We start from the raw sequence: 26,503 nt of genomic DNA, 5'->3' as shown, positions 1-26,503 counted from the left end.
CCCAAATCCAAAAGCTAGAATCCTAAAACTCAAATTTGTGATGCCATAGGGTACAAAGTCTGGAGCTGCTCCATAGACAATAAATTGGGAAAAAAATGTTTTAGATGGTGCATTCACATGTACATGAATAACCCCTTTATTAGCAGATTATTGGAGTATCCTGTTCATGTGTTTGACCATTTAAACACCATATTCTGTTTACAGTAACTGGGATAAAACCTTATTCTGTTCATGAGAAACTCAAAAAAGGAAAGTGAAGTCGCTCTCGTCTCCCATTGCTTGCGATCAGGTGGAGGGAGTCAATTCTGGAATGCTCTGTTGGCATTTAATAGCGCTAAACCCGATAAAAGCAAAAGTGGATTTATTTTAAGCCACAGTCACATTAACTGTCCCAGAATGAGAGATGTCAGATGAACGGTTACAAAAATGTGTTTGTCTTGTAAACATCACTGCGCCTGTGCAAATAGAATGTAGTATTCAGTAACAGGGATAGCATTTATCATGTATACAGGGAATATGAATAACTGGATTTCTCTGTGCTCATGAAAACACCATATCTCAAATATGTGCAGGGTTTTAAAAACGAGAAACAAACAAATGTGTGGGTCCACAAAACCAGGCCCCCATTCATTGTCTATGGAGCAGCTCGGGACTTAATAACCTATGACATCACGGATTTGAGACTTATGTCTCTGGTTTCTGGCTTTGAGAGAGAGTAGCTCATGTTCACAAGTACTGATTGAACTTCCTGAGGCTATGGAAAAAACATATTGCAATTCTTAATTTAGGTGATGCTCCCCTTTAATTACATTTTCCCCTCAGTATGTAGGAGATTACAGTTACATTTGTATTGTAATTTAATTAGGCTACGTAACACTGTTGACTTGTCACTCCCCAACACTGTTTATCAATCAGTCAAACGATTTCTCCTCAGGCTTCAAATGAAAACTGAGTTGTACCTAAGCTAAATGAGCTCCAATGAAAAAAATAAGAATAATAAATAATTAAAATGTGTTAATAATAAAAAATAGAATAACATATAATTCACACTGTATTAAAAAAAAGTATTTAAAAAAAAAGGACGGTCTTGTAAACATGTGTTGGTGTTTGTAGTTCTGACACTGACCTCTGAAGGACTACAACTCCCAGACTGGAGAGGCCCTTCACGTCGAGCGCACGAGCCTCGCACCGCAACAGCAGCAGCTGGTGCAGCCGAGGACGTTACTTTGTTACAGCGGAGCTACCGGGGAGAAAACGGCGGAGCCAAATCTCTCGGAAAAGTGTAAACAGTTGGGGGGAAACGGCGCAACCAAACGCCTGTTGCCGGGATTTGGCGATGGCGGCTGTTGTGTGAACTTGCCAGCAGATTTGAACGTTGTCTTTTCGCCGGAAAAAAAGAGGTCTTTCTCAAAGTTGAGCCGAAGAGGAGTTCTCTGGTTCAGGATGTCGGACTGAGACAAAGGGGTCTGGGGGGCATTCCCGTCGGAGCGGTGAGTGGCACATGCAATAACCACCGAGATGAAAAGTTTCCCCGGTGTCTGTCGTGCTTGAGAAACGAGCTGTGTGTGTGTGGAGACGGTTAGTTTCACCGCAGTGTGCTGTTTTTGTGTTTTAAAACGAGGCGAGTGTGTGTGTGTGTGTGTGTGTGTGTGTGAGAGCTCGGTGGGCAGATAACTTGTGTAGCCTCACTGTTGGCCGCTGTCTCGTGGTGCAGACGCGTTTTGAATAATAACCAAAGTGTGAGATTTGCTGGTTATCTGAGGTCAGAGATGAACAACCGTGTGAAAGATGGCGTTAGTGAAAGGCTGCTTTGATTCATTTGACCTGCAGCGTGGTCGAGCGGGTATTTAACCGAGCCATTTAAATTCCCGAGCAGAGAAAATGGCCTATTGCAGGCGAACAGACCTCTGCTGTGGGATTAGCAAGGTGTTCAAAACTTGACTGCATTTCTCATTAAATAAACTTTTTTTACAAGTCAGTGCACACTCAAGCATCTATCTGATTAAATCCTAAAATCATGTCATTGAGAAAATATGTACATTAACTTTTATTCAACTTCACCCTCTCTTGTGTCAGATGGTTTTCTCCTTAAATAACGAGTTTACAAACTACACACATCCTAGTTGTCCTCCTCTCTCTCAGCCCAGCATGCCACTTTTCTGTGTCTGAACCTTGTCTCATTTTGGGCACGTGTGTGTCAGCAGGTAAAACTTGATTCTTGAAGTCTCCTCTGGATGGGAAAGATGGAGAGGGAGTTACAATGGTGGAAAGGACAGCTAGCTGCAGATATCCATCAGTCGCTCCGCATCAAGGTGAGTGTGTTATTATTCAGAGCTGCTTTATTTTGGTGGGAATCTGTAGCCTGTGAGCTAAACCTGTTTGCATTGCGGTTGTTGAGCAAAGCCTGACATTTACATTGAAAAACACCCACACCTATCTAGCTTTTTGATCCCCAAACTACCTCAGAATACAATAATTAGGTAATTAATCACATAGTCAATCAAAAGAAAATGAACCAGCAACATTTTGATAATAGACTAATTGTTTAATTCCTTTTTATAGCAAAAATAGCAACAACCACGTGTATTCTCATGTGGATATTTTCTACTTTTCTCTTTAAACAATCATAATAAGGTAGATGTATTTGTGTCTGACAAAAAAGGACATCACAGTTAAACTTAGCAACAAACTAGCATTTGTAAGACCAAATTATAAATCAATAAGAATTAAGACTATTTGTCGACAATAAAAATATTATTTACACTTAATCAATTAGAGAACCTTTCATTTAGAAACTTTTTTTTTTAATAATTAAATTTTTTATTGTTTTTGGTTAGGGTGGTACATGATGGTTCTAGACGTCAAATGACACATTCAATATTGACTAATTAAAAATAATACAAACAGGATAATAGAGATCCGTACAAGAGTCTCAGCATAAAACAGTCAAAATAATAAAATTAAATTTGAATAAATAAACACATTAAGACTGATAGTGTAAATAATATAAAGGCCTATATATTAATAAAACAAAAAAAAGGTTGGCAGGATAAGACAAAACACTGATCACTAACTAACAACATCACACTTCCAGGCCCCTAGTCCATACATTTATCGACAATGAGCGCACTTATTTGTGGCCTTACAAATAAGACAGGCCTGTGTTGATATTCCACAGCAGCATCCCAGCATATTATACACTGCACAATGTATTAAGAGTTGGGAAGAAAATATAATTACATGGTCCTGTTGTCTATTTAAACATGATCTAAATTAGATTACATGGAGGAGTTAAGGCTCATTAATTGAAAATGTCTTAATTAACCTTGAAACGTGATCATATTTCTTCCCATGTGTCACTTTAATGGAGACATCTGTCACTCGACTGGCATCTTCGGGCTGGGAATCTGCTGCCAGCTTCACGCTGAGGGAGAAGAATACAGATCAGGTTTTAGATATCAGGTGTTTGAGCATACCAGAGATTGTACATAGGGACCGTTGTGGATCAGATGTTTTTAAGCCCTATATGTATGATTCATTCATTTACACAGAGTTTACTCATGCTGGACGGTGTCTGACTCAGAGTGAGACATCAATTAGACTGAAAATCTGCACGCAGAGCTGGAAACTAAACAACACACCCACGCCTTTCTCATATACTATAATGAGAGTCAGTCTAATGTTAGGTTTGATTACCCTTTATCAGCATTTTGGTGAAATCCCAAGCAACAGGCTTACCTCAGTACGTACTGTGTAATGCAATGCCCTCATTGTACATGCTGCAAAGTTACGTATGGTGAATTAAGAAATGCTGAACACTTTTAACAGATTAGAGTCGATTGCTTTATTTAGGCACATGTGTTTTAACTCATGGCAGACCAGCGTCTTGTGATTGTGTAACTCACAGTAAGGGCTGCAACTAACAATTAATTTCATTATCAAGGCATTTATTTTAGTGATTACTAGATTGATTGTAACTGCACGAAGATCTGTTTTCCAGGAAGACAATCTTTTCACTCTTCAAATGAATAACGGCGTAATTTTTCTCTGCTGTGATCTTAGATTTACTTCCTGTCATAACAGCAGAGTGTCCTAAAGTATTTGTATTTAAGGACTGATTCGTTTGAAGCTCTCAGACCCTACTGCGGTTTTATCATTTCAACAAACAATTTCCATAATTACATAATCATCATGAAGTTATTTGTCAAGTAAACATTTCCTAACATTGCATTTTTCTGCTTTTCAAATGTGAAGATTTGCTACATTTCTCTCATTTACGTGGCTGTAATTTAATATGTTGGGTGTTCAACGTCTCTTGGTTGGACAAAAAAGTTAGCCTGTAACCAATGATTTGCGTCACAGATTGTTTTCTCGGTTAATGAGGTCAATCATTTGGTCAATCAAATCATCAGAAATCAGTGGAAAATGACAAAATCTCACAGTGACAATCATGTTTTGTTTAATCTGGCCAACAGTCCAAAATATAAATTATATTGTAAGATCTAGAAAAGCTGCAAATTTTCATTAATCATCAAATTTTTGGGCATTTTTTTCCTTGAAAAATAAATGATTAATAGATCATTGTTGCAGCTCTACAAAAAAGCAATCTGAAGGGTCATCTTTGATTTAATGGACCAAATAATTAATCTGAAAAACAGTTTAAACAGATTAATTGAAATTTCAGGTAATTGTCAGTTGCAGGCCCTGTTATTTTCTGTTTAAGACATCTGTATCTTGACATTTTCATAAAAAAAAAACAGCCTCAAAATGCTTTATAGTGTGCGAAAACTTTTGATGACTGGATGTTTTCGGACGTGGCTAAGCTGAAAGCACAGTAAAATTTGTAATGAAAGGAATGGTGAAATGAGAATCCGAGCTGTGTGTAAAAAAGGCCTTCACGCAGTGTTCAGATTTCCTGCATGGCGCCTGCTCTCCCACAGTCTCATCCAGCCTTAATGACGTTTGCTGCAGCGGTAATGCCCTGATGTGGGAGATAGCTGTGGTGTGTAGCATGTGGCAAATTATCAGACATGCAAATCAGGCACAGGCAGCTGTGGAATCCTTAATTATGGTGCGGGTCCCCCACAAAGGCACCTTCTCCACCCCACATAGATCCCCACACACACACACACACACACAGCCTCTCCAGACTCCAGCAGTCCCCCCCCACCCCCCCCACCCCACTCCCCCACCCCCCCCTTCACATCCACCCCCATTCTCCTGCTGCCCTTGTACCCCCAGACAGACAGATGGACCAGAGGCAGAGGCTGAAGCAGTGGGAGGAGAGGAGCGTTTGGGGAGGACTGGGTGGTATGGTTGGTTGTGGCACCAAGGGTGGAGTGGCTATATGTAGATTTCGGAGGGAGGGGGTGCTGTTTATTTTTAGATACCATTGAATCTGAGAATCATTGTTGTTTTGGCTCAGCTCAAAATAAACACTTGATTTTTTTTTTTTTTTGTATAAACGTGACAGTGCTGATACATTTAGCCCTCGCAGCAGATTGTGTTTTGCAAAGTACTGACTGTAGCATGTGGTACTGTGAGATTCTTTTGAAACACAGAGCTTTAAAGCCACACTGAGCCAACCCTAAGTCAGGGATGTTCCTAAACAACAGTCCCGACATAATGTGGATGTTTTCTGTATTCCCCCTCTCATGTAAGGACCCCTCACTGTGAGATTAATCTACCAATCCTCAATCTCTTATTAAATCCAAATCAGAAGCCCTTGTTTTTACTCCGATTCACAGAGAGCAAAAAACATTTTTGAAAAACAAAACTATCTTTTGATATAAGCAGCTTAAATACAGAGAAGGTATGCGCTGTGGCTTTGTATATCCAGCACTAAATGTTTGTTGTTTCTTACTCTGAGGCAGATATTGAAACTGGAGCCTTGTGCTCTGCTGTTTTCCGTCGCTGATTGCAAAGATGGATTCAATGCTAATGCCCCCGAGTATCTTCCTTCCACTTTGAAACACATGCAGCTAATTGAACATGAATAGGAGATGTGCTAGGGGTGAAACCTAATCCTATCTACAACTCAACCTCTACTGGAGGAACCATGCCCCCCCTCTAACCACACACACACACACACACACACACACACACCCTCAGCCCAGTTCTCAGAGACCCCTGCAATGACCCAAATTAGCTCCTCTTCTCTGCAGCAATGGTGAATTAAATGAAATTGAAATGAGGCTGAAGCATAATCAAGAATTTCTGATGGTAAATGGGGTTTTATTCTTGATACGACTATTTTAGACACGGCTGCTCTCCTGACAGCGGTTTAACCTAGTCAGCAGGAGACATGCACGACTCACTATTATTATGCATATTCTTTACAACCCCCGTGTCTCCACTGCTTCTTCCTGCCCACCCTGCTCCTCTCACCGCCTGTCATTTGCGTCCCCCTTCATCTCTCTTCTCCTCTCCCTCTCCAGGAGCTGAAGCTGCCAGTCTACCGAGCCCATTCTCCGCAGATTGGCATGCGGCGGTACTTTGCGGACTTGTTGGCCATCCTGAGTAATCGCTACCAGCTATGTCCGACAGCACGTCACCTTGCCGTCTACCTGCTGGACTTGTTCATGGACCACTATGATGTTGCTGTCAAGCAGCTCTATGTCATCGCCCTCTCCTGTCTGCTCCTAGCTAGTAAGTCCATTTTCAGCCTTCCACCTTGTCCTCTCAATAAGTTATTTTGCTTGATAAAAACTTTAATTTAAAGACCAACTTCTCATTTTTTGTCTTAAGACTTTAAAAACTTGATTGCTGTAATTTAAATCTACTACAGAGGTAACTTTACTAAGATTAGGTTTCATGTTTCATCTTGAAAACCACTGTGTTTTGACTATTTCTGTGATGCGGAAAAGCTACGTTGTAAATCTTCAGTGCTAAACAAGATACTCTAACTGTGGTTTATGCACAGATGGCAAAAGGTGCAACACTTCCTGCAACAAGGCTAATTTGAGGTGGGCTCAAGAGACCGTGGTGGTGTTTTTTTCTTCCAGCTCCACTTTTCAGGCTGATCTGATAACCGTTGAGTTTACTGTAGCTGCAATGTTGGTTTGACAAAAACAAAGTTTCCATTGTGGTCACATGAGTGAGCCATTGTTTTAGGAGAAACTGTAGGGGACTACGCTTCTGTCCGCAGAACCACTTGTGTGTCTTTGATCCTCGCTGCAGTAACATGTACAGGGCTGCTGCTGTTCCTTTAGGCCATCCAGTCAGTGTGAAATACTGGCACACCTGCCAAGGTCAAAATATCCTCTAATCAAAGGTGTGATTTTCTTTTGAAAATGTGATTTGTTGCAGAGGACTGCTTACCACTGTTCTCACACGAATCCATTTTGTCTCCAGGCTAATTATCTTATGGCACTTTTTAATGTGACCAGCCTTTGTTTTCAGAAGTTTTGATTTTTGGCAATAAGAAAGATTTTGTACACATTTTTAATACCAGTAATGTATTAATTGTACTTACAACTATTTCTTGTGTTGCCAAGCCCTGATATGGCTTTTTCCTCTGTGCCATGCGGCTCCACGTTGTCCTTAAAACTATTATAAACACATGGATGTGTCTTAATGTTTTCTGGGTGACATGTTCCATCATTGCAGCGAACATGGGCTTTGTAGTTTATTTTGAATCAGTCACACATACACTGTCTTGCTGCCATAAATACCGACTTAAGCACCAAATCTGAATTAATCCGCAGCTGAAAATAGTCCCAGACAAATGCACCATTTCCTTCTGTTTAAATGATGTTTGCTAAAATCTACAGCTGCCAGCTGTTTTAGGAAATTACTAAGCAGTTATAAAAAAAAAGTGAAATTACCTTCTTCTTTTTTTTCTATTTACAACTTTGGTAGTAGTGAAATGACTTAGAGCTAACTGGTTAGGGAAGATGGAAAGTAGAGAGATGGACTAAGGAAACGGGATTTGTTAACAAAAATATGTATGTACACCAGCCTTATCCTTTAAATTGCTGTCTTACTGAAGACTTGGCGATTGGACTTAGTGTTGTCACGATACCAAAATCTTTGTTTCCGTACCAATACCAATATGAATTTCGATACTTTTTGATACTCTTCGGTACTTTTCCTAAGGAAAAGTCCTTTTGAATACAAACCTTTAGAACAATAAATAGTAGGGGTGTAACGGTACCAAAAAAATCCTGGTTCAGTAAGTACCTCGGTACGGACGTCACGGTTTGGTAACTCAAATGTTCCACCAAGTTTGTGTTGTCTCGTGTTGTCTCCCTTTGCAAGACAGACTTTCTCTTGTCTTTTTTCATGTGCGCCAGCTGCGAATGTTGATACAGGTGTTGTCATACACACCACTTGCAAATATCTGTGCTCCAATAGGAACAAGAAAGGTGTTTGTGTGCATTATTGAGTAAAATAAATTAACTAAATTAATGAATTGAATCAAGTTCAAAGTACTGGTATTTTCCAAATGCCGTATAGTACCGTTTGGAATACTCTAGTACCGCGGTACTATTTTAGTATCGGTATACCGTGCAACACTAATTGGACTGTACAGATTTTAAACAATCAAGATAAAGCTTTGGATTTTAATTCCTGATTATCTTGTCTTCCTTAGACTGATGACTGGTTGATGCTTCGTGTAGTTGCTTGCTTTTTAAAACCGTCAGTGTTTCTGCAATAATGATAACCAGTAACCAACATGCCCTTCTGTTGTAAAATACAAGATTTTGTCTTTGTGTGTTTTTTTTGTGTGAAGCAGGTATGTTAATCGTCCTTCCCCTGCTGATGCATGGTGCAGGTTGTGTGGTAGTTATTAGTGTCTCTATGTCTGTCTTGTGATTAACAGACTGTGAGGTTTTCTGTACATTAGTGCAGCCCTTGGCATCATGGGTAATTAGACTAATGATGCCGTCAAAGTGGGAGTCTGGAATAGGGCCTGCTCACTTGGGAGGGCTCTGTATGCGTGTGTGTGTGTGTGTGTGTGTGTGTGTGTGTAGTCGCACACAGGCCATCTTTGCAATCAGAGTAGTCTCTGTGGTGGGATAAATTTGAATATGAGACTTGAAAGAGGTTTTATTTAAAAGCAATCTCATGAGAATCCAAGAATAGCTTTGAGAGTTTGCTCATGGAGTGATACAAAAATGATCAAGCCAACCTGGACAGAGGTTCTTCTTCTATTCCCTAATAGATTAATCTGGTTTTCTACTGAATCTTTTGATTGTGGCTCTCAGTTAGTCAGACTCTCTTCTCTCTGCTCTCCTGCCTCTGAGTCCTCCACGACTCCAGGGAGTCTCAGTCATGATTGATGAAGGCTTGAAAGGGCGTTTGATTCAAAGTTGTCTTGGGTTTTTATCTGTCCTGAGGTGCTTTGGAATCTGGCCTAGTTATTGAATGGCCTCCCCAGGTCCCACTGCCTGCCTTTGACAGGCACATACATTGTCTTTCTTTAAATTTTTCTGGCTTCCGCACTCGGTTAATTAATCGCTACCTCTTTTGTGCCTCTCAGCAGTCAACGCTTAATCCTGTTACTCTGTTGTGTGTGTGTTTTTGTGAGTGCATGTGTTTGCTCATGGATGAGCTCCTCTTCATTGGCAGGATTGAGATTATGGTCAGTTTTCAGTGTTATTGACTGTTGGGAGCTTATTTACAGATCACACCTCATTCCTGAGAATCCAATAACTCCATGCTGGGGAATTTAATGTGACTCTCAGATAAGACTATTTATGTATACACTGCATATTTCCTTTTAAAAATCAGTCCACATCCCCAAACTTAAGTTTCTATTGTGTTAAATTCCATGACATCCTGCAGTGATCACATCAGTCTTCCTGGCAGATCTTGGTCCCTTTAGTCAGAGCTCTGCATACTGCAGCTATTTGTTATGGTAAATGACATCATGGACATGGCTCTGCTGCCAGCTAGTATACATTGTCACAGTGTTAACTCTATTTATATATTTAGAGAATGACGTTTGTTGTTTGTGTCTTGATTATGATTATTGGATGCTTGGTGAATTTCTGCAGCAAGTTATTGTTGATTTAATTTATATTGTTCAGTGAACCTGATAGAGCGAAGGGTCTCTGAACAACAAAAAAAGAGCATCCTGTGAATCGCACAAGCAGCTCAGTCATATTGACTACACACCGCACTTAGATAGGCCTAGGAGCCCGAGGGTGGGGAGGATCTGTGTGCTGAGGGGCACCTGCCATATGCTCTCCGAGTCAGGCCTCAAACAAAAGCCCGTCAATGCAAGCAGGACAGCCAGCCAGCCAGCCAGACCCTTCCCATAGAGGGGGAGGGGAGCATAGGCTGAGGGGTGGAGGTTGTTGTGTGTGCAGGTTTTTGTGTGTGTGTGTGTGTGTGTGTGTGTGTGTGTGTGTGTGTGTGTGTAGGGTAGAGGTTTGCTGTAAGCGAAAATTGCTAAATGAGGTGATTGTCGCTGTGGCAACCTTGTGATAAACATATGTTTTTTTTTGTAATTATCTAATTAAGATTCACACTTAAGTCTAATCCATTAGAGAATTTCCCATTGAAAAGGTACTGGTTTAGTGCCACATAACCCTTTAACGGACTCAGGCTCTGGTGGTGTCCTTTTACCTTTCGCTGCCGGCTCTGTTTCCTTTTCGTTCTCTCACCTTGTCAGGGACAGGCACAGCAAGCCAGTCCTGGGACAGGACGGCCAGTAAAAGCAGCACCACATCCCTGGGGGGTTGGGAAACGAGTGGAGCGGTACTTCAAAGGCAGGTTGGCTGCTGATGTTAAACAGGGTAGAAAGGGAGGGAGAGGTGGTGGCCTGCAAAATGGGACATGTTAGAACTGAACCACCCAGCAGGGTGCCCTGAAATGTAGATTAATAGGGAGCCCACTTCCCCCTTTATCCCCCTCTATCCCCTCTCTGAGGTTTGACAATAATTCCTATTGAACTGTTGTCATGTGGGGCTCTCATAATTAAAGAAATTATGTTAAGATGTACCGATGGGTTTGAAAAAGTTAATATTATTCATTGCCATCAGATGTAACCAAAGCACCAGTTCACCTTTTTGTTCACATGGGAGCATGTGTGTAATTGTAACCCACAAGCTTTAGTACAAATGTTAGAATTAAGTCATGTTTCATGTTTTGTTGTGTACTGCCTGGGGCTCTGTTTGCCCACACACTCCCTGTGTCAGCCCTCATCACTGATACTGCAAGGCACTTTACCCCCTCTGTGGACGAATACCCCTAAAACACGCCACACATACTCACACACACATCAATACACAGGACTGGGTTTCTAAGATTCTCCTTGGTCACCCAGGCATTAGCATCAGGGGTCAAGGGTTGGCCTGGGCCTACATTGTGAGAGCTGCCGAGGCCAGGGGTGGCAACATGGAGATTCTGTGATGGAGCTGTGACCAATTTCACACTCCCAATGAAAGATGAACCAGCAAAAAAAAGGAGTTTAAACAGCAGAGGAAATTCCTCCATGGCTGTCAAGTCAAGCAGAAAAAGAAGTAGAGAATGAGGAAGAAAATGAGGATTGGTCAGTGTGTTTTTTTTCCCACTCTATAACTGGCAAGATATTATCAACATTTAATTGAATTTATTTTATTTATAAGGACATCACACTTTAATCAAATCATTAATCAGACATTTCTGTAAAAGTGCCAGTGTTAACCAACTGGCTAATTTTCAACTGCCGTCCTTTGGCAAGATGTTTTAAAACCAGTACATTACACATTAAATGTTAACAGCAGGTAACATGAATAATGTTTTGAAAAATACATTCACATTTTTTATTTTTAAGTATTGGATTAATATGTAGCTCCACAACAGTGAGTCTCATGATGCCAATTTTCTCCCATTTTTCTTCCAATTGTGCGTCTTGAGCTCCTTTCCTACTGCACAAAAAAAAAAAAAAAAATCACTAACACACGCTAACATGTAGCTTTTGTCTTATGAGGTAAAGGTTACAATTGCATTCACTCCCAGGATAAATAACTATGTATGCAATAGTCACGGGTGTTAATGGCTCCATCTCCAATCGGCTCTGATCTGTAGTGATGGAAATACGACACCGGGGTGGATGTGCTAATTTTGGCCCCTTTTCCAGGGAGCTACAAGGACACATCACTACAAATACCTGTCTGTCTCTGTCCAAGCAATGCTCGGACATTGTTCAAATTTAGTTGGCACTGAGTTTGAAGGAGAGACTGAATAGTAAACATAAAAAAGAAGTAACCACTGTATAGTTTTCACTGCCTCCATGCTGCTTTCTACTGTTACTAACCTGTTTTTCGGCATGTTTATTATGTTGAATGTGACACACCAGGGAAAAAAAAGACAAAAAGGCATGTTGCTCTGGTCTACTGGCAATGAGAATGTAGTCTATCACAGTTTTCCCATGTTTTAATAATCTGCATATACCTGCCAATTTTGGTGGAAAAGGCATACAATAGTCTGAAGATATGTGTCACATTTTCTATTAAGAAGATTTCTTCAACACTTGCTAGCCACTGTCTTGTGTTTGGTGGTACTAATCAAAACTGTATGAACTCATAAAATTGATTGTGGTCATCTTTTATTCTCTTAGAGGAGCTTAACTATTTTGAGGACTGATCATAATGTAATAGAATTACATTAAGGCTGCAAAATGAAGAGCATCAGAAACAGAGGCCTTTGTCTCTGCAAGAATACAGCTCTCAGGTTTCCTAACAGCCCCTACTCTAAACCCCTCCCCACCTCCACCTCTTCACCAAACAGCACACCTGGGAGGAGGCCCTCCATCCTCGACTTACCTCTCCCTAACCTCTGCCCTCTGACTTCTCCCTTTTGACTTGACCTTTTCTCATCATCTCCATCACCTGCGGGCACAGTGAGAAAGGATAAGTGTCCCGTAGTTGCAGTGTATGGAAAGGTAGTCTGTGTAGATAAAAAAGAGAGGCTGTTTTTTTTCCCTCTTCATCAGTGTCTCTTCCCTGCTCACTGACTTAAGATAGGATCATTTAGCTGTCTGCATTCCAGGTAGGCTGAACTCACAGGAGAGGAATGCATCGTCTCTCTCAGGCCACATTCACATTGACAACAGTATGAGGGGCTTTATGGTGTTGTTGCTGCAGGGTATCAGTGAGAAGATGAAATACAAATCATGATGTCCAATTTTAATGGCTTATTAAACCCAGACTACGTTTACATGCACAGTAATCTCACGCTAATATTCCAATTTTGATGCAGGTCATTTAAACAGCATATTTCATTGGGGTATTTCAGTATTTCCCTTTTTCCAAATGAGGCATTTTCTGATTGAGACGTGGGATATGCCGGTATTATTCAGAGCGTTCTATGGACATGTATACAGCGCATTCAGAACATGCGTCTCAACTGGGGATTTCGCCACAGTTTGTGACACACGACCTCTTGTCTGTTTCATGCAAAGAAGCAAAGTGTCACAAGTGGCTCCAGCTGTTCCACCTTTACATATTTTGACCTGATAAACAACACGTTTGGTCATGTTGATCAGAATATGCACAGCTGTATGTGAACAGAAATATTATTTTCAGGAGCTGTGTTAACAGCTTAGAAGAAAAATGTTCTTTTTCAAAACAAGGGCAAAAAAAGGATATTTTGTGCAGGTAAACATAGTCATCAATACACTAAACAAGAGTTTATATTTATTTGAGATAGAGTATAAGAGGTAAGGCAAACGATAATATAGCTCAGCACTGCAGGGTATTAATTGGTATGTGCCCTTTCATGTTTTCATCGACCAGTGTATGCCGGTGGATTGAGCTGTGTACCACCTTTTGAAAACCAACCAAAATTTGTCTGTAACATGGAATATTGAAAACTACCTAAGATTACTTAATTTGCCTCTGAGGAAATTTGTCTCGGATATAAAGGCTGCCACATAAAAAATACATAGTGTGGTAACAGACGTAAATGTATGGTACAGGCATAGTGCAGACATAAGGTTTAATCCTTGGTCTGATTTTTAGTCATGTGTGATATTCATGGAGCAGATAATTCCTGATCTTAACTCCGCTAATATTAGCCTGCACTTAGGAAGATATCTTGTACCTTTGTTTGTAATGAGACATTAAATACCAGTTCTTTATACTGTGATACATTTGGCATAATTGGGGGGAAAAGGGTCCTGTATAAAAGATTTATGTTCCAAACTAAAGTATTGATCTGTATTATTTAACCATCAGTACCCAAAGTCGTATTAGCACTAGAGATGAAACCATTGGTGGACTAGTTGATCAACAGAAAATTAATTAGCAGCAGTTTTGATAACAATGTACCAGTGAAGTTTTTAAGCAAAAATGCCAAAAATGAGTTTGTGCTGCTTCTCAAATGTGAGTCTTTAGTGGTTTTCTTAGTCTTTTATGACAATACATTAAATGTGTTTGTGTTTTGGAGTGTTTGTCTGACAATACAAGCAATTTGAAGACGTTGCCTTGGGCTCTGGGAAAATGTGATGAGTTGTTTTCACTTCTCATGATCAAATAAGAAAATTACTGACAGAACAATGCATAATGTATAGAATAGGTAATAGGTAGTTGTAGCCCAAATTGTCACTATCCAACACTGGGTTGTGCTGCAGATAAAGTGGAACCAGAATTAACTATTTTTGCCCTACTGCCCTTTGTTTTGTTTTGTTTTGTTTTGTTTTTTGTTTTGTTTTTTGTTGGAGCCCCCTGTGGCTGCACCCCTGCTGTGCCAAGTCATTGAAATGAATGAGAGCAGTGTTTTGTCATACAGACTGTGACACACACAGGAGTCGGTTCTTTTTACAGTAAGTCAAGCCAGTTTGTGGCTCTAGTCATACTGTACTTCAGTAGGTCCCTCTGAAGTTGCTTTGTATTTTGTTGTCAAAGCTTCCCATGTCTCTGATGTGCCCGGTCACCCACAGTAGCAAACCAGAGGAGTAATCACAGAGCACAATGAGGAGATTGACTTGTGCCGTCTCTCTCTTAAGATCAAAGAGGCTGGGGTTATGTGGAGATTGGAGGCATTGATGGCTTTTTATGGCAGCGTCTGTGTGGACATAGCAGTCTAGCAGCAGACAGAGGCCTGATCCATAGGATATGAGGGTGAGAGAATGGGGCAAGTGTGGACTGGGCTGTGGAACAAGCCCTGGTGGGTGTAAACAGCCCTGTTTCATAGTGCTTCCTGTTCTGGTGGAGAGATCCCATTATTGCCTCTCTGCTAATTACCCTTCTGGCCTGTGTTGGGCTGCAGTTCCCCCACACCCCTCCCCTCATGCTCTCTCAACCATTCCCCCTTTCTTCCTCTCTTCTGCCCTGCTTAATGGCGGGTCGCAACATCAGCGGTAAAACTCGCACTTGTAGGTAGGAAGACGTCCCACTCACTGAGACATGGGCACAAAGAGGTAAATGAGGTCCAGTAAAGGCAGTGCAGACAATTGATGCTTGGAGTATGCACTGTAACCCCTCCTAACTACAGCTTGGAAAAGCCAATAAAGCCCCCTTTTTTGATGTATTGGTTGCTATGGTTGCAGAGGCAAATATTAACCCCAACAGGATGGTTGTTGTAATTCCCAACTGGATGCATATTTTGACAAAGCCAATACATAGTTAAACTAGAAGGACACTCAGAGATCATGGATCTTGTCAAGGCCAATATTCAGGTCCTCTATGATATGCAAATATTCAAGCGCAACCATTACATATGTCTAGATCTATTTCCCAGACTATTAGAATTAAAGGTATACTATACAGGATCAGCGGGTAACCCCAGATTCGCTCTAGCTTGGCGTTTCACCTTGTGATATATTTGTGTTTTTCGGTGCTGTGTCTCTTGGATCCCTGCTGCTTACGGTCTGGCACATGTTTGCTACCTTTTTTTAAAGTCCTGACCTCACCTAGCTCTGTGGGAGTACATGCCCATAAATATCCCAAACACAGAAAATAAGATAATACAGGCAGAGGTCAGAGTCAGCGAGAATGCTTCGACTTACGTAACATCATGAACATGGCAGCTCATTATCAAAAACAGTCGTTAGGAAAAACAACATTCACAAGGATGAAATTCTTACTTGAGTCATATTTAAATTTGCATGTAGAAAAAAAACCTTATCGCACAAACCAGAGTGATTTAGTAACTTCACACTTACACACATGGTATTAACAGTTGTGCTTGTTCTCCCATGAAACCACTGGCCTTGAATGCTCCATAACGACAATGCTTTCTCTGAAGTTTGAGCAACTACATGTGATAAGGAGTCATCGTATTTCTGATATTGTATATGTTTTATCAACGTCAAACTTTACTACCATCTACTGGATTTTAAGATTAATGGCATTTATTCCAACAAGGCCAAATGTCCTATCTCTCAATAGTCCCTTTGATGCTAGCTGTTCATGGCAAGTACTTAAATCCTAGGTCTGTTTTGAGTTTCTATCGCACACAGTACTCTTAATATGTAGCTGGGAGTGTTACCAGATAATAATTGCCACATCAATGCTCCATCCAGCGCTCGCTGTACTTCCTCCTCACCAACGCTGCAGAGGAACATCTGCACCTTGTTGATCCTCTATGGAACAAGGTTGTGCGCCAACATTTTAAGAAGAAAAAAAGAGCAGGCTGAAGTGATCAGAGTCTATTTTAAAACTAGCTAGTTTGTGCATTGATTCCTTGTCGGGTAAGTGTAAATGTTCTCTCTTGACCAATCAACAGATTGCAGTGTTTTTCTGGCTCCGCCTTTTAGTATCAGATCAATGTGCTTGGGGCCTCAACAGAGGTGTGACGAAAAAGCAGGACAGAATAGAGTTGTTCTGATGGTACTGGCCAAAACTCAATGGAAATGCAAGTAACCATTCTATTGTGTATCAGACTGCTTGGTGGAAACGAGGCTTAAGGCACATGCTTTAAAGGGGAACCTGTAGAGTAACCTGACACCTCCTAGCCCTCATTCTTAAAGCTTGAGCAGAGTCACCCCTCTTTATTGGTGACACGGACCACTAAGGCCTCGGGGCTGTTGCCAAGGAGAGGAGGATATCTTGGGATGGGAGGGGGCTCACCATAATGGCACCAGTGTATCGTCTTGTAGGATATGAAATGAATAAGACAGACAGAAATATCAGGATTCAAGTTTTTCATAGAAAGTGTGAGGCTTTTATAAGTGCCCCACACCCTGTAAGCTTATAGTGACGTTTCCCTGTTAGTGTAATAGCTTTATAGCCAGATATTCAGTAATAGTCAGCTTAATTGCTAATGCTTAGCAGGCACTTTAGTTTTGTGGAAGCTGGAGTAAGGCTCTTCAGGGCTGACCATAAACCTGCTACAATTGATACTGTTGATAATATTTATTGTAATACTGAAAGAGAGCAGAGATCTATAATCATCACCACATATAAAGATGACTGGTTTTAACTTTGGCTGAGAACGTGACACCATTTTGTGTTAAAATGTTGCGGCTTGTTTTCTTAAAGCTAGTTCATGTATTTGGGGGAATTTTTTATGAAGATGTAATGACCCTCGAAAGAGATACATTTTTACAAACAGTTGTCTAATTTGATTATCGATGCAATTGTTAGTAAGTGTGACCTCTGTGGCTATGATTTCCAACGAATTAGCTGCAGCTATTATTTTCTTTACTGCTTAAAGCTAGAGTGTGGGACTTTTACGTATGAATGACTGCCTGTTACATTGAAGCCCTTGCCAAATGAGGTCACACAATGCTGATTAAGCCTGTTGGCCCCAGGGAAAGCTTTCTGCATTTTGTAGTATACTTGAGTTGTGGTGTCTGTGGCGACTTTCCTGTGCTGGCACTCCAGAAGTGATGAGTTTTACGTCAACCATCTGGAGCAAAAGTGTGCTGGAAGGGGGGAGAGACCATAGCGACGGTCTTAAGAGGTGCCCTAGAAAAAAATTTGAGTGGATGCAGAGTTGCCGACTAATTTTCTGTTGGTCACTTGACTGGTTATTTTAGCTCTGCATAAAATTACATTTTCACGGGTATGGGTGGTCTGTTGTTACGATGGGACATATCTTGTCACCTCAAACTGTCAGTTATAATAAATTGCATTAGACACTGTTTAGTAACCTTGCTGCATCTCTTCGTTTTTTTCCAGGTAAATTTGAGGAGAAGGAGGACCGGGTTCCCAAACTAGAGCAGCTGAACTCTCTGGGATTTATGTGCAGCCTGAACCTGGTTCTCAACAAGAAGGATCTGATCAAAATGGAGCTTCTGCTGCTTGAGACCTTTGGCTGGAATCTGTGCATGCCCACACCCGCCCACTTTATTGACTACTACCTCCATGCCTCGGTGCAGGAGGGTGACCTGTACAACGGCTGGCCCCTCTCCTCCCTCTCCAAGACGAAGGCCTTCATGGACAAATACACTCACTACTTTCTGGAAGTCTCACTGCAAGGTGGGTTAAGGAGAGAAAACTAAACTGGACTTTCCTTTGTTTGTTCTACAGGTGTTGGACATGAAATTATCAAGCTCGTGGTGCAGGTTTGATCAAATAATTTATTGAACTCTTGTCTCTGGGCTCTTGTAGACCACGCCTTCCTGAGTTTCCGACCATCCCAGGTTGCTGCTGCATGTGTGGCAGCATCACGTATTTGCCTTCAAATTTCCCCAAGCTGGACGACAGCTCTGCATCTACTAACAGGCTATACCTGGGACCACCTCACCCAGTGCATTGAGCTCATGCTGCTGTAAGGAACCCATACACACACACACACACACACATACACGCACATACACATACAAATACACTCAAGTAGAAAGAAAGGTCTAACAGAAAGCCAGGCTGTCAGATGAGCCTCTTGAAGTGTAGTGGGAAACTCAAGGTAGATGACATTAAAGCCCCTGTCTCTCTGTATTTTAGGTTGCCATGGTTTTGGAATATAAGACGCCTGTTGCTTAAACCAGTAGAGGTTTATATATGTTGTTTGTATAATCTGACAAAGCCTGTCTATCTGATAATCCTATCTAATAGCCTCAGTGCTGTGTAAATGGAACGATCACTTCATCTGTGTTTTTTTGCGTGTTTGTTAAATGGAAACGGCCACTCAGCTGTTAGCATAAAGCAGTGACATAGGTTAGACTGCCAACAACAACAACAACAACAACAACAGCAACAACAGGGGGATGTTTTTATTGATACTTAGATTATATTTTGACAGGATCAGCAGCAAAATGTATTTTAGTCCCCTTAATAAAGGAACACAGCAGTATGTCGTTTCGCTTGTGTGCCAGTAAGGGGGTTTAGAAGACTATGGCTAATTTGTAATATCGACAAAGCACACTTCTCATGCAAGGATTGGCTCAGTCATGAAGATGCACATTAGGTGGGCTAGGGTGTTTAAATGTAGCAGCTTCGTCATGCAGATATCTACGTCAGGTCAGATGGGAAAATATTTTCAGAGGGGCTTTGGGAAATGGCATTTTGATGCAAAAACATGGGTACTTTGACTAAAATTTGAATGTTAAATTTAAATACATAAGGAACACTAATTGGATGTTGCAGAAAAAAGTAAAAAAGAAAAGAAAAAATAAATAAATAAATAATGGATCTGCTCTTTAACAACTGTAATTAAGTCGTAGATTTCTTGGCCAGCAGCTGTGTGTGTTTATTTGTCTGCTTCTGTGTAAGTGTAATTGTTTGCACATGTTCACACTAATTGTGTGGGAATGAAAACGATTGGTACAAACCAGTCACTGCCCTGTTAATGGATTTATCTGAGCAGCCATTTTTCCGAGTAGATCTTTTACTCAGGTATGAACACACTTTGCTCTTCCCCTGTATTTTAAGGATGGTGATAGTTTCTAATTTAATAAACTAAATGTTTAAATGCTCATTGTTTTACCTTTTCTTTCTACAGTGCTCATGACAATGACGTCAAGGAGGCCAACAAGACCAAATCCACTCCTCCTCACCGACCGTCCTCTCTGCAGTCTCAGCCTCAGACCTCTCACCTCTCTCCAGTGTCAACCATACAGAGACCAGCCTCCTCCTCCTCCTCCTCCTCCACCTCCTCCACACCACAGCTGCTCTTTCAGCCGGAGAGCTTCCCCCACCTCTCCCAGCATTCCCCGTCCCTGTCCCAGCTGCAGGCGCTAGCTGACTCCCAGGCTTTGGGGCCTGTGGTGAACATGTCTCAGGACTTCCTTCAGAGCCACAGGATGGGTCTCCTAACCGGGGCTCCATCCATGACTCCCGGGGGTGGGTTCCCCTCCTACCCAAGCCTGACTTCTGGACTCCAGCCTGGGGCTCGTGCACTGCCGCTCCAGGGCCCCATTTCTGTACAGATGGCCCTCGCTGGAGAGCCGCGCCACTGTCTGAGCATGGCCTACAGCGGGGGCTACCTGGGCGCCCATCACACTTTCGCAGCGGGCTGCTTTGACAGGTGACGCCAGGAGACGGAGAGGGAACACAAACCCCTGCGGGAGTGCACTGCTATGCTTCCAACCCAATTCCCTACCCCGAAATATCCTTTTCCAGACCTCCTCTCTCTCTCCGTCAGCTCCGCAACACCTTCAGCTTGTCCAACTCCCCCGTCCCTCACACAGAGATGCCTCAAACGCAAGCAGAGGTCCAAAGGCAAGACAGACCCGGTGGAAGTCATCACACTGACGTGACAGATGCTCCACCACTATGACATACTGAGGCATTGCAAAATATTATTGCCATATTTTGAACTGGTTTTATAAATCTGTGTTATTATGAGACTGTCATCACTGTGAATGAGATGAAAGCAGCAGTGTGATCCAACACCCACCTCATTCAGTGCCTGTTCTCAGTTGTGTGATAGCTGAGCCAATTTTAGAAGTGCAGAGAACACAAAGTATCTGTGATAAGGATATCTTGCTGCTTGACATGATTTTTTTTAAGTAACTAATCCCAAATATTGAACACATTTTAGAGAGGAAAAAATTGGCTGGTATTTTTCTTGAGCCACCATCTGAGAGAGATAGAAGACAACATAGCGAGACTGTCACGTGTGTCTCCTGAGTGTCAGCGAGCATTGATCCTGTAGTCTCTGTTTGAGCTGAAGGGCCCCTCTGAGATTTCCTCACCACATAAGCCCTCAGAGGGGACGAAGAATTCCTCGTTTCCAACACAGCAGGTGAAGTCCACAACTGGAACGCGCCCGCAGTGTTTAGTTTTTTTCCTTTCCCCCTCTCGCGTTCCTCGTCATCTCTTCTCTCCCATCTCCAAAGTCGAGCCTTGTGGCAGAGCCGTCGCACACCCGGGTGAAAATGTGTCTCTCTGGCAGCTGCAGGCTTTTGTCATACTAAAGTTTTAATCTCAGTGTCTCCGGCACCACTCAAAGAATTTAACACAAACTGATGTGACTGGACCAGCATGGTGAAGGAGATGTGGACATTGTTAGTGTGTTGTACATATGAATTGCTGCTGCCTTCTTATGAACTGTCGGTTCTGTGTCTGTGTTAATGACTCCAATGTTTACATAAACCACTAAGTATCAGGGACTTGAACAAGATTACTTGAATATGATGCCATTGAAACATGCCATAGCTTTTATTTATGACGACTCATTTACTTTTTTTAAATTTCATTTTTGTTTGATATAGTTGTAGGTTTTTGTACCAATGTAGAAACACACCGTTTATAATTATAGTTTTCTTTGTACCTGTTCATAGAAACTGTTTATTCAGGCTCAGGTTTCAAGGCTAAAACTAGCAGCCTTCCCACGATTCTGTGCTGTTATGCTTTAAAGTGGATGCTACTGCAGCATCTGCGGGGGCTGGAATACTCCCCTTCTTCTTCACTGGACCATACTCTGCTGACAAGTCAGTAACTGAATGCATCAAACCGTCTGTCTGCATTGTGGTGGAACAACCTCGTGGTCACTGGTTTCTCACAACATCTGTGGGCAGTCGATGGTAATTGCTTCCCAGATTTCTAAAGCTGCAATCTTCCACTTCCTGTTAACATATAAACACATCCAGATTCCCGCTGTCGGTCATAAGGATTCCCACTGGTTACCATGGTGATAACTTAAATGACCATGGACCCCGAGTTCCTGGATGTAGTTGACTAAATTAGGGATTAAACAAATGATCATTTTCATTGCAGATTAAAGATCCAGTGTGTACAATTTAGGGGGATATATTGGCAGAAATGGAATATAAATTATTGTGATTCTACCTATAATTGGGAGCTCGTCCTTGTCCACAGAGTCCACCATGTTGCATCGCCATGTTTCTACAGTAGCCCAGAATGGACAAACCAAACAGTGGCTCTAGATGAGGCTATTCACAGCTTTGTTTTTGTGTAGTTAGCAGCCCCTCTGGTGACGAGCAGCGTAGGAAGAACTCAATTTTTTTTTTTTAAACAAGAAACTGCTTCATTCAGTTTTTAATCAGTTTGTTTGGAGAGGAAGAGACCTCTGCAGATAATTCAGCTCACGGTAAAAACCTCCTGTATGTTATCGGATAAAAAAAAAGGTGAGCACACGTTAACAGATGCTGTGCTAGCTAGCGGCCCATCTGCGACATGGTAACAACTGTCAGAGAAACACTGATTAGTAACGTGAAACTGGTCGATTCAGGGTTTTTACTGGTTTTAGTCATCTGGTCTGTTTGTCTTTGAGAGGAAGAGACCCTTGCCGATAACTCTGCTCCTGGTAAAAACCTCCTGAACACTGAAGGAATCCTAACTAGGGGAAGTTTCAGCTGGTTGCAGTCTGCAATCCTCACCACTAGATGTCACTAAATCCCCCTAAATCTTACACACTGGACCTTTGAGGTGTTGATAATTTTCTCTTTTTGTGATATCTAAAAATAAAAAGCCAGAAAATAGTTAACAGTGCCCGTTATAATTTCCCTCAGCTCATGTGATATATTCAGATTGGCTTTTTATATTTGACCAGCAATCCAAAAGCTAAAAATATTCAGTTCGGTATCACTTATGACAAAGAATATCATCAAAGTCTCACATTACAGAATCTCAAACGAGGGAGTTTTTTTGTGGGTATTTTTGCTTGATAAATGATTAAAACCAAAACTTACTACACTGATCTTTGCAGCTCTCCTGTGGACCCCAACTTCTGGCATCATGACTGGATTGAAACTATTTTGCTGTGGCCTTGTTGTGCCTTGTCCATAGCAGCTGCCGTGCTTGAGCTGTGAAGCCTAAATTCATAGTCGGACATGTGCGTTTCTCAGATAACACTACACGAAGCCTTCTGAAACTGCAGCTATTGCAATCAACGATCATTAAACAGCTAGATTTCTGTTTGTTTTCCCACCACTGAAAAGGACATGCCAGTGTGTTTTTTAGTGACGTGTGCTAAGATACTATGCCTTTGTTTGAACTTTTTGTGTACAGTTTTGTTATATTTTTTACATTCCTATTCAGTGTATTTTAGTTAAAGCTTTTTGTGATTCTCCTAAATATTTGTTTTTGCTTCTTTTTTTTTTTTTTTTAAAGAGTTCAACTTGCTTTTTTTCTTCATAATTCATGAGCAACTTCTCACTGAGGTGTCAAAGGTGCAATATGTTGTTTTTTTCTGTTAAAACTGACCACAGCCATCACTGTCTCGTGTACACCACTGGTTCATCTTTTGTAACTTATTTTTGATAATTGTGTGATTTGACTTGCTGTAGCTCGGCCTCCTCTAGAGGGCAGTGGGCTACGAACACAATGAATATGTTGCATATTGCAGCCACCTCCTCTGAGTGATAGATATTACTGAATGCTTTTGTCTTTTAGCTAGAGGTGCATTGCTCCCCTCCCGTGAAAGGTGCTGATGTCACTCACACCAAACAACACTTGTCTAATGTGATAGTAATGGAAACACAAACACCACAAACTTCCAATTTATATTTTTGTATTATTTTGTACCGATTTGTAGTCTTGGTCTGTGTGACACCGAATGGTAGAAGAAATTCTTTTATCATGATGTGCCGCAGAAAAATAAACACACAAATGAACTGGGTTTTTGAGAAATGTGTTTCTTCTGAGGAAGTGTGACTGAAGTGCCTGCAGCTTTTAGGGAAGCTATGGTTTCCACTGAATTGCTCCAGTTGGTTCAGAGGGAACACAACGCAGATGCTCCAGTGATAAGCCCAGCAGGCTTTACACACTGTCCTCCAGCTGTGACCATGTCATTCATTAAAACAATGTAATACTAAACCACACTAAAGCCAGAGGTGAACTTTAACCGAGTACAGTTACTCAAGCTCTGGACTTAAAGGTCCAATGTGTAGGATTTAAAGGGATACGTTGGCCGGAATGGAATATAATATTTATACATAATTATGCTTTCTTCAATTGTTGTGTTTTCGTTATCTTAGAATGAGCCGTTTGTATCTACTTACAGAGTGGGTCCTCATCTACGGAGATCACCATGTTAATCTGCAGCAGCCCAGAACAGATAAACCAAACACCGGCTCTAGATAAGGCTATTGATGTTTGCGTGTCACCCACTGCAGTTCTCTGTCACGCCTGTCAAAGTTTTACTTGGTTGCAATCTGCAACTCTTCCAGCTAGATGCCACTAAATCCTACACACTAGACCTTTAAATACCAGCATCTCCTTGTTCTTCTGCTTTATACCTTCTCTGCTACATTTCAGAAGTCATACTTTTACTCCTCTACATTCACCTAACAGCTGGGGTTACTTTGCAGATTAAATTTGATATATAAAACACAGGAGGGGCTTTAAAATGTGATTTATTTCTCCAGCAGTATATCAGGTTGCTAAACCTAACTTCACCTGCACCAGCTACAGAAGTAACATCTTTATGACAAATGAATGCATGAATAAATAAACCTGGGCCACTCTGCTGTAAAATGAGTACTTACACTTTTTATACTCTAAAGGTATACTGTGCAGGATTGTCCGTTAACATCACCAGCGCGAGCAAAAGAAAGCCAACCCCAGATTCATTCTCATTTTGGCACTGTATTTGTAGTTGTCGTAGCCACCTTTATTTGTGCCCAGGACGGTCCTGAATATTTAAAGCAAAAAAATAAGAAAATAGAGGGCAGAGTCTGCAGATGAATACACCACCACCACACTATGTGGGGGGTCATAACTGATGATTGAGAGGGATTACCTCTATGTGAGTCTATACATTGTTTTATGTGGAAATCCTGCATAGTATGTCTTAAAGCAAAATATGGCTGTGCCTAGCTGAAGCCTCATCATCTCAGCTGTGCGTTTATTATGTACTTCTAAATCCTGCATATTCATTCATTCATTTCCCATAACTACTTATCCTGTTGGGGGTTGCGGTGGGGCTGGAGCCTAACCCAGCTCACATTGGGTGAGGGGCGGGGTACCCCCTGCAGAGGTCGTCAGACTATCACAGGGCTGACACATAGAGACAGACAACCATTCACGCTCACGTTCACAACTATGGGCAATTTAGAGTCACCAGTTAACCTGCATTTCTTTGGACTGTGGGAGGAAGCCGGAGTACCCGGAGAAAACCCATGCTGACTTGGAGAAAACAAGTAAACTCCCTACAGAAGGGTTCAGTTCGATACGCTGTTTCTCTGTTTCCATTGTGAAAAGTTGTGGATGGTGCCAATGTAACTGTTCGTACTGTCCCCATTTTTGGTCCAGGCCTAGGTACCATGTCTGAAGCGATACTTGTGGTTCCAAAGGTACCATACTGAAAGTGTTTAGTGGAAACGGGGCTTTATGAAGTAAAAAATGTGCATACTTTACTGACTGCAGCACACTTTGTATTTGAGGTCAAATCAAAAGCAAATGATTTAATCTCTCATCCCCACACTCGTACGCATGGGTGGAATAGCATATCCATGAGCAGTACTGCTTTTCCAACTGCAGACAAAGTTATCATTCAGCATCTGAGAAACAAGTTCAGTCTCTCTTCTGCTCCTTGACTCCTCCTCCACAGCTCTGTCAGAGCTTTCTATGTTTTATTGCATTTTGATCTATAGAAATCTATTCAGTGATGGAGCTTTCTCTCACACACGACACATTATACTCCAGTATAATGCTTGCAAATTGACCGCCCTTCTCGAGTTGGACACAATTCGGTGGACTGTGGACATTTTTGAGCCTCAGCTCTGTTCTCTCAAACACAGCAGAATATTTATTTTACTGTGAAACTAAGGAGTTCTTTGGTAGTTTTCTCCTGAGTCACAAATCTGGAACATAACCATGTGCAAGTGCTTAACCACATCAGCTGCCACATCTTTAATTAGCATTAAGTTAAACAACAAAAGATTAAAAAAAACCAAACAAATGGAAAGCACAATGTTCTTCCACATAAGCCTGATCAAAATGTAATTAACTTGGCAAACAGATTAAAGAGTAATCAGTGTTTGGTACACTATTCACATTCACATATTTTTAGCAACATTTGGTAAAAAGTGTGTCTTGGTGTCGCGACTGAAAGGAATTTTTGAAGATCTCCCAGCTGTAAGGGGAGGCTGAGGGGGTGGAGACAGGGGAGCAGTGCACCACTTGTGGCTGTCAGTTTGATAATGGATCATTCTCACAGTCTCCCATAAGTTTTTTTTTTTTTGGGGGGGGGGGGGGGCTGCTGGCTTCCTTTTATGTGT

At 41.5% G+C, this 26,503-nt stretch overlaps 1 protein-coding gene across 2 annotated transcripts; it reads left to right on the top strand.

The window, feature by feature from the left end:
- The first annotated feature begins 46 nt into the window (after positions 1 to 46).
- On the top strand, positions 47 to 24,963 carry ccnjl (cyclin J-like). Of its 2 annotated transcripts, none has more exons than XM_049585626.1 (6): positions 47 to 1,490; positions 2,205 to 2,312; positions 6,438 to 6,648; positions 18,057 to 18,356; positions 18,489 to 18,648; positions 19,819 to 24,963. In XM_049585626.1, exons 2-6 carry the CDS (start codon positions 2,235 to 2,237, stop codon positions 20,345 to 20,347), a joined length of 1,278 nt encoding a protein of 425 aa, XP_049441583.1. In that variant the 5' UTR covers positions 47 to 1,490; positions 2,205 to 2,234; the 3' UTR covers positions 20,348 to 24,963. The 2 variants fall into 2 exon arrangements, with proteins under 2 accessions (XP_049441583.1, XP_049441584.1); XM_049585627.1 differs by having other exon boundaries at positions 2,202 to 2,312.
- The last annotated feature ends 1,540 nt before the right edge of the window (positions 24,964 to 26,503 follow it).

The sequence above is a fragment of the Epinephelus fuscoguttatus genome, linkage group LG9, assembly GCF_011397635.1.
Source record: "Epinephelus fuscoguttatus linkage group LG9, E.fuscoguttatus.final_Chr_v1".
Lineage (NCBI taxonomy): Eukaryota > Metazoa > Chordata > Actinopteri > Perciformes > Serranidae > Epinephelus > Epinephelus fuscoguttatus.
The sequence above is the reverse complement of the archived record's forward strand: the minus strand, read 5'-3'. Positions and strand labels throughout refer to the sequence as shown.

Excerpts from the sequence above, each read along its gene's own strand:
- ccnjl (XM_049585626.1), top strand. The coding sequence starts at position 2,235 with ATGGGAAAGATGGAGAGGGAGTTACAATGGTGGAAAGGACAGCTAGCT. Across the intron at positions 2,313-6,437 it reads ATCAGTCGCTCCGCATCAAG|GAGCTGAAGCTGCCAGTCTA; the intron begins GTGAGTGTGTTA and ends CTCCCTCTCCAG. Across the intron at positions 18,649-19,818 it reads TGCATTGAGCTCATGCTGCT|TGCTCATGACAATGACGTCA; the intron begins GTAAGGAACCCA and ends TTCTTTCTACAG.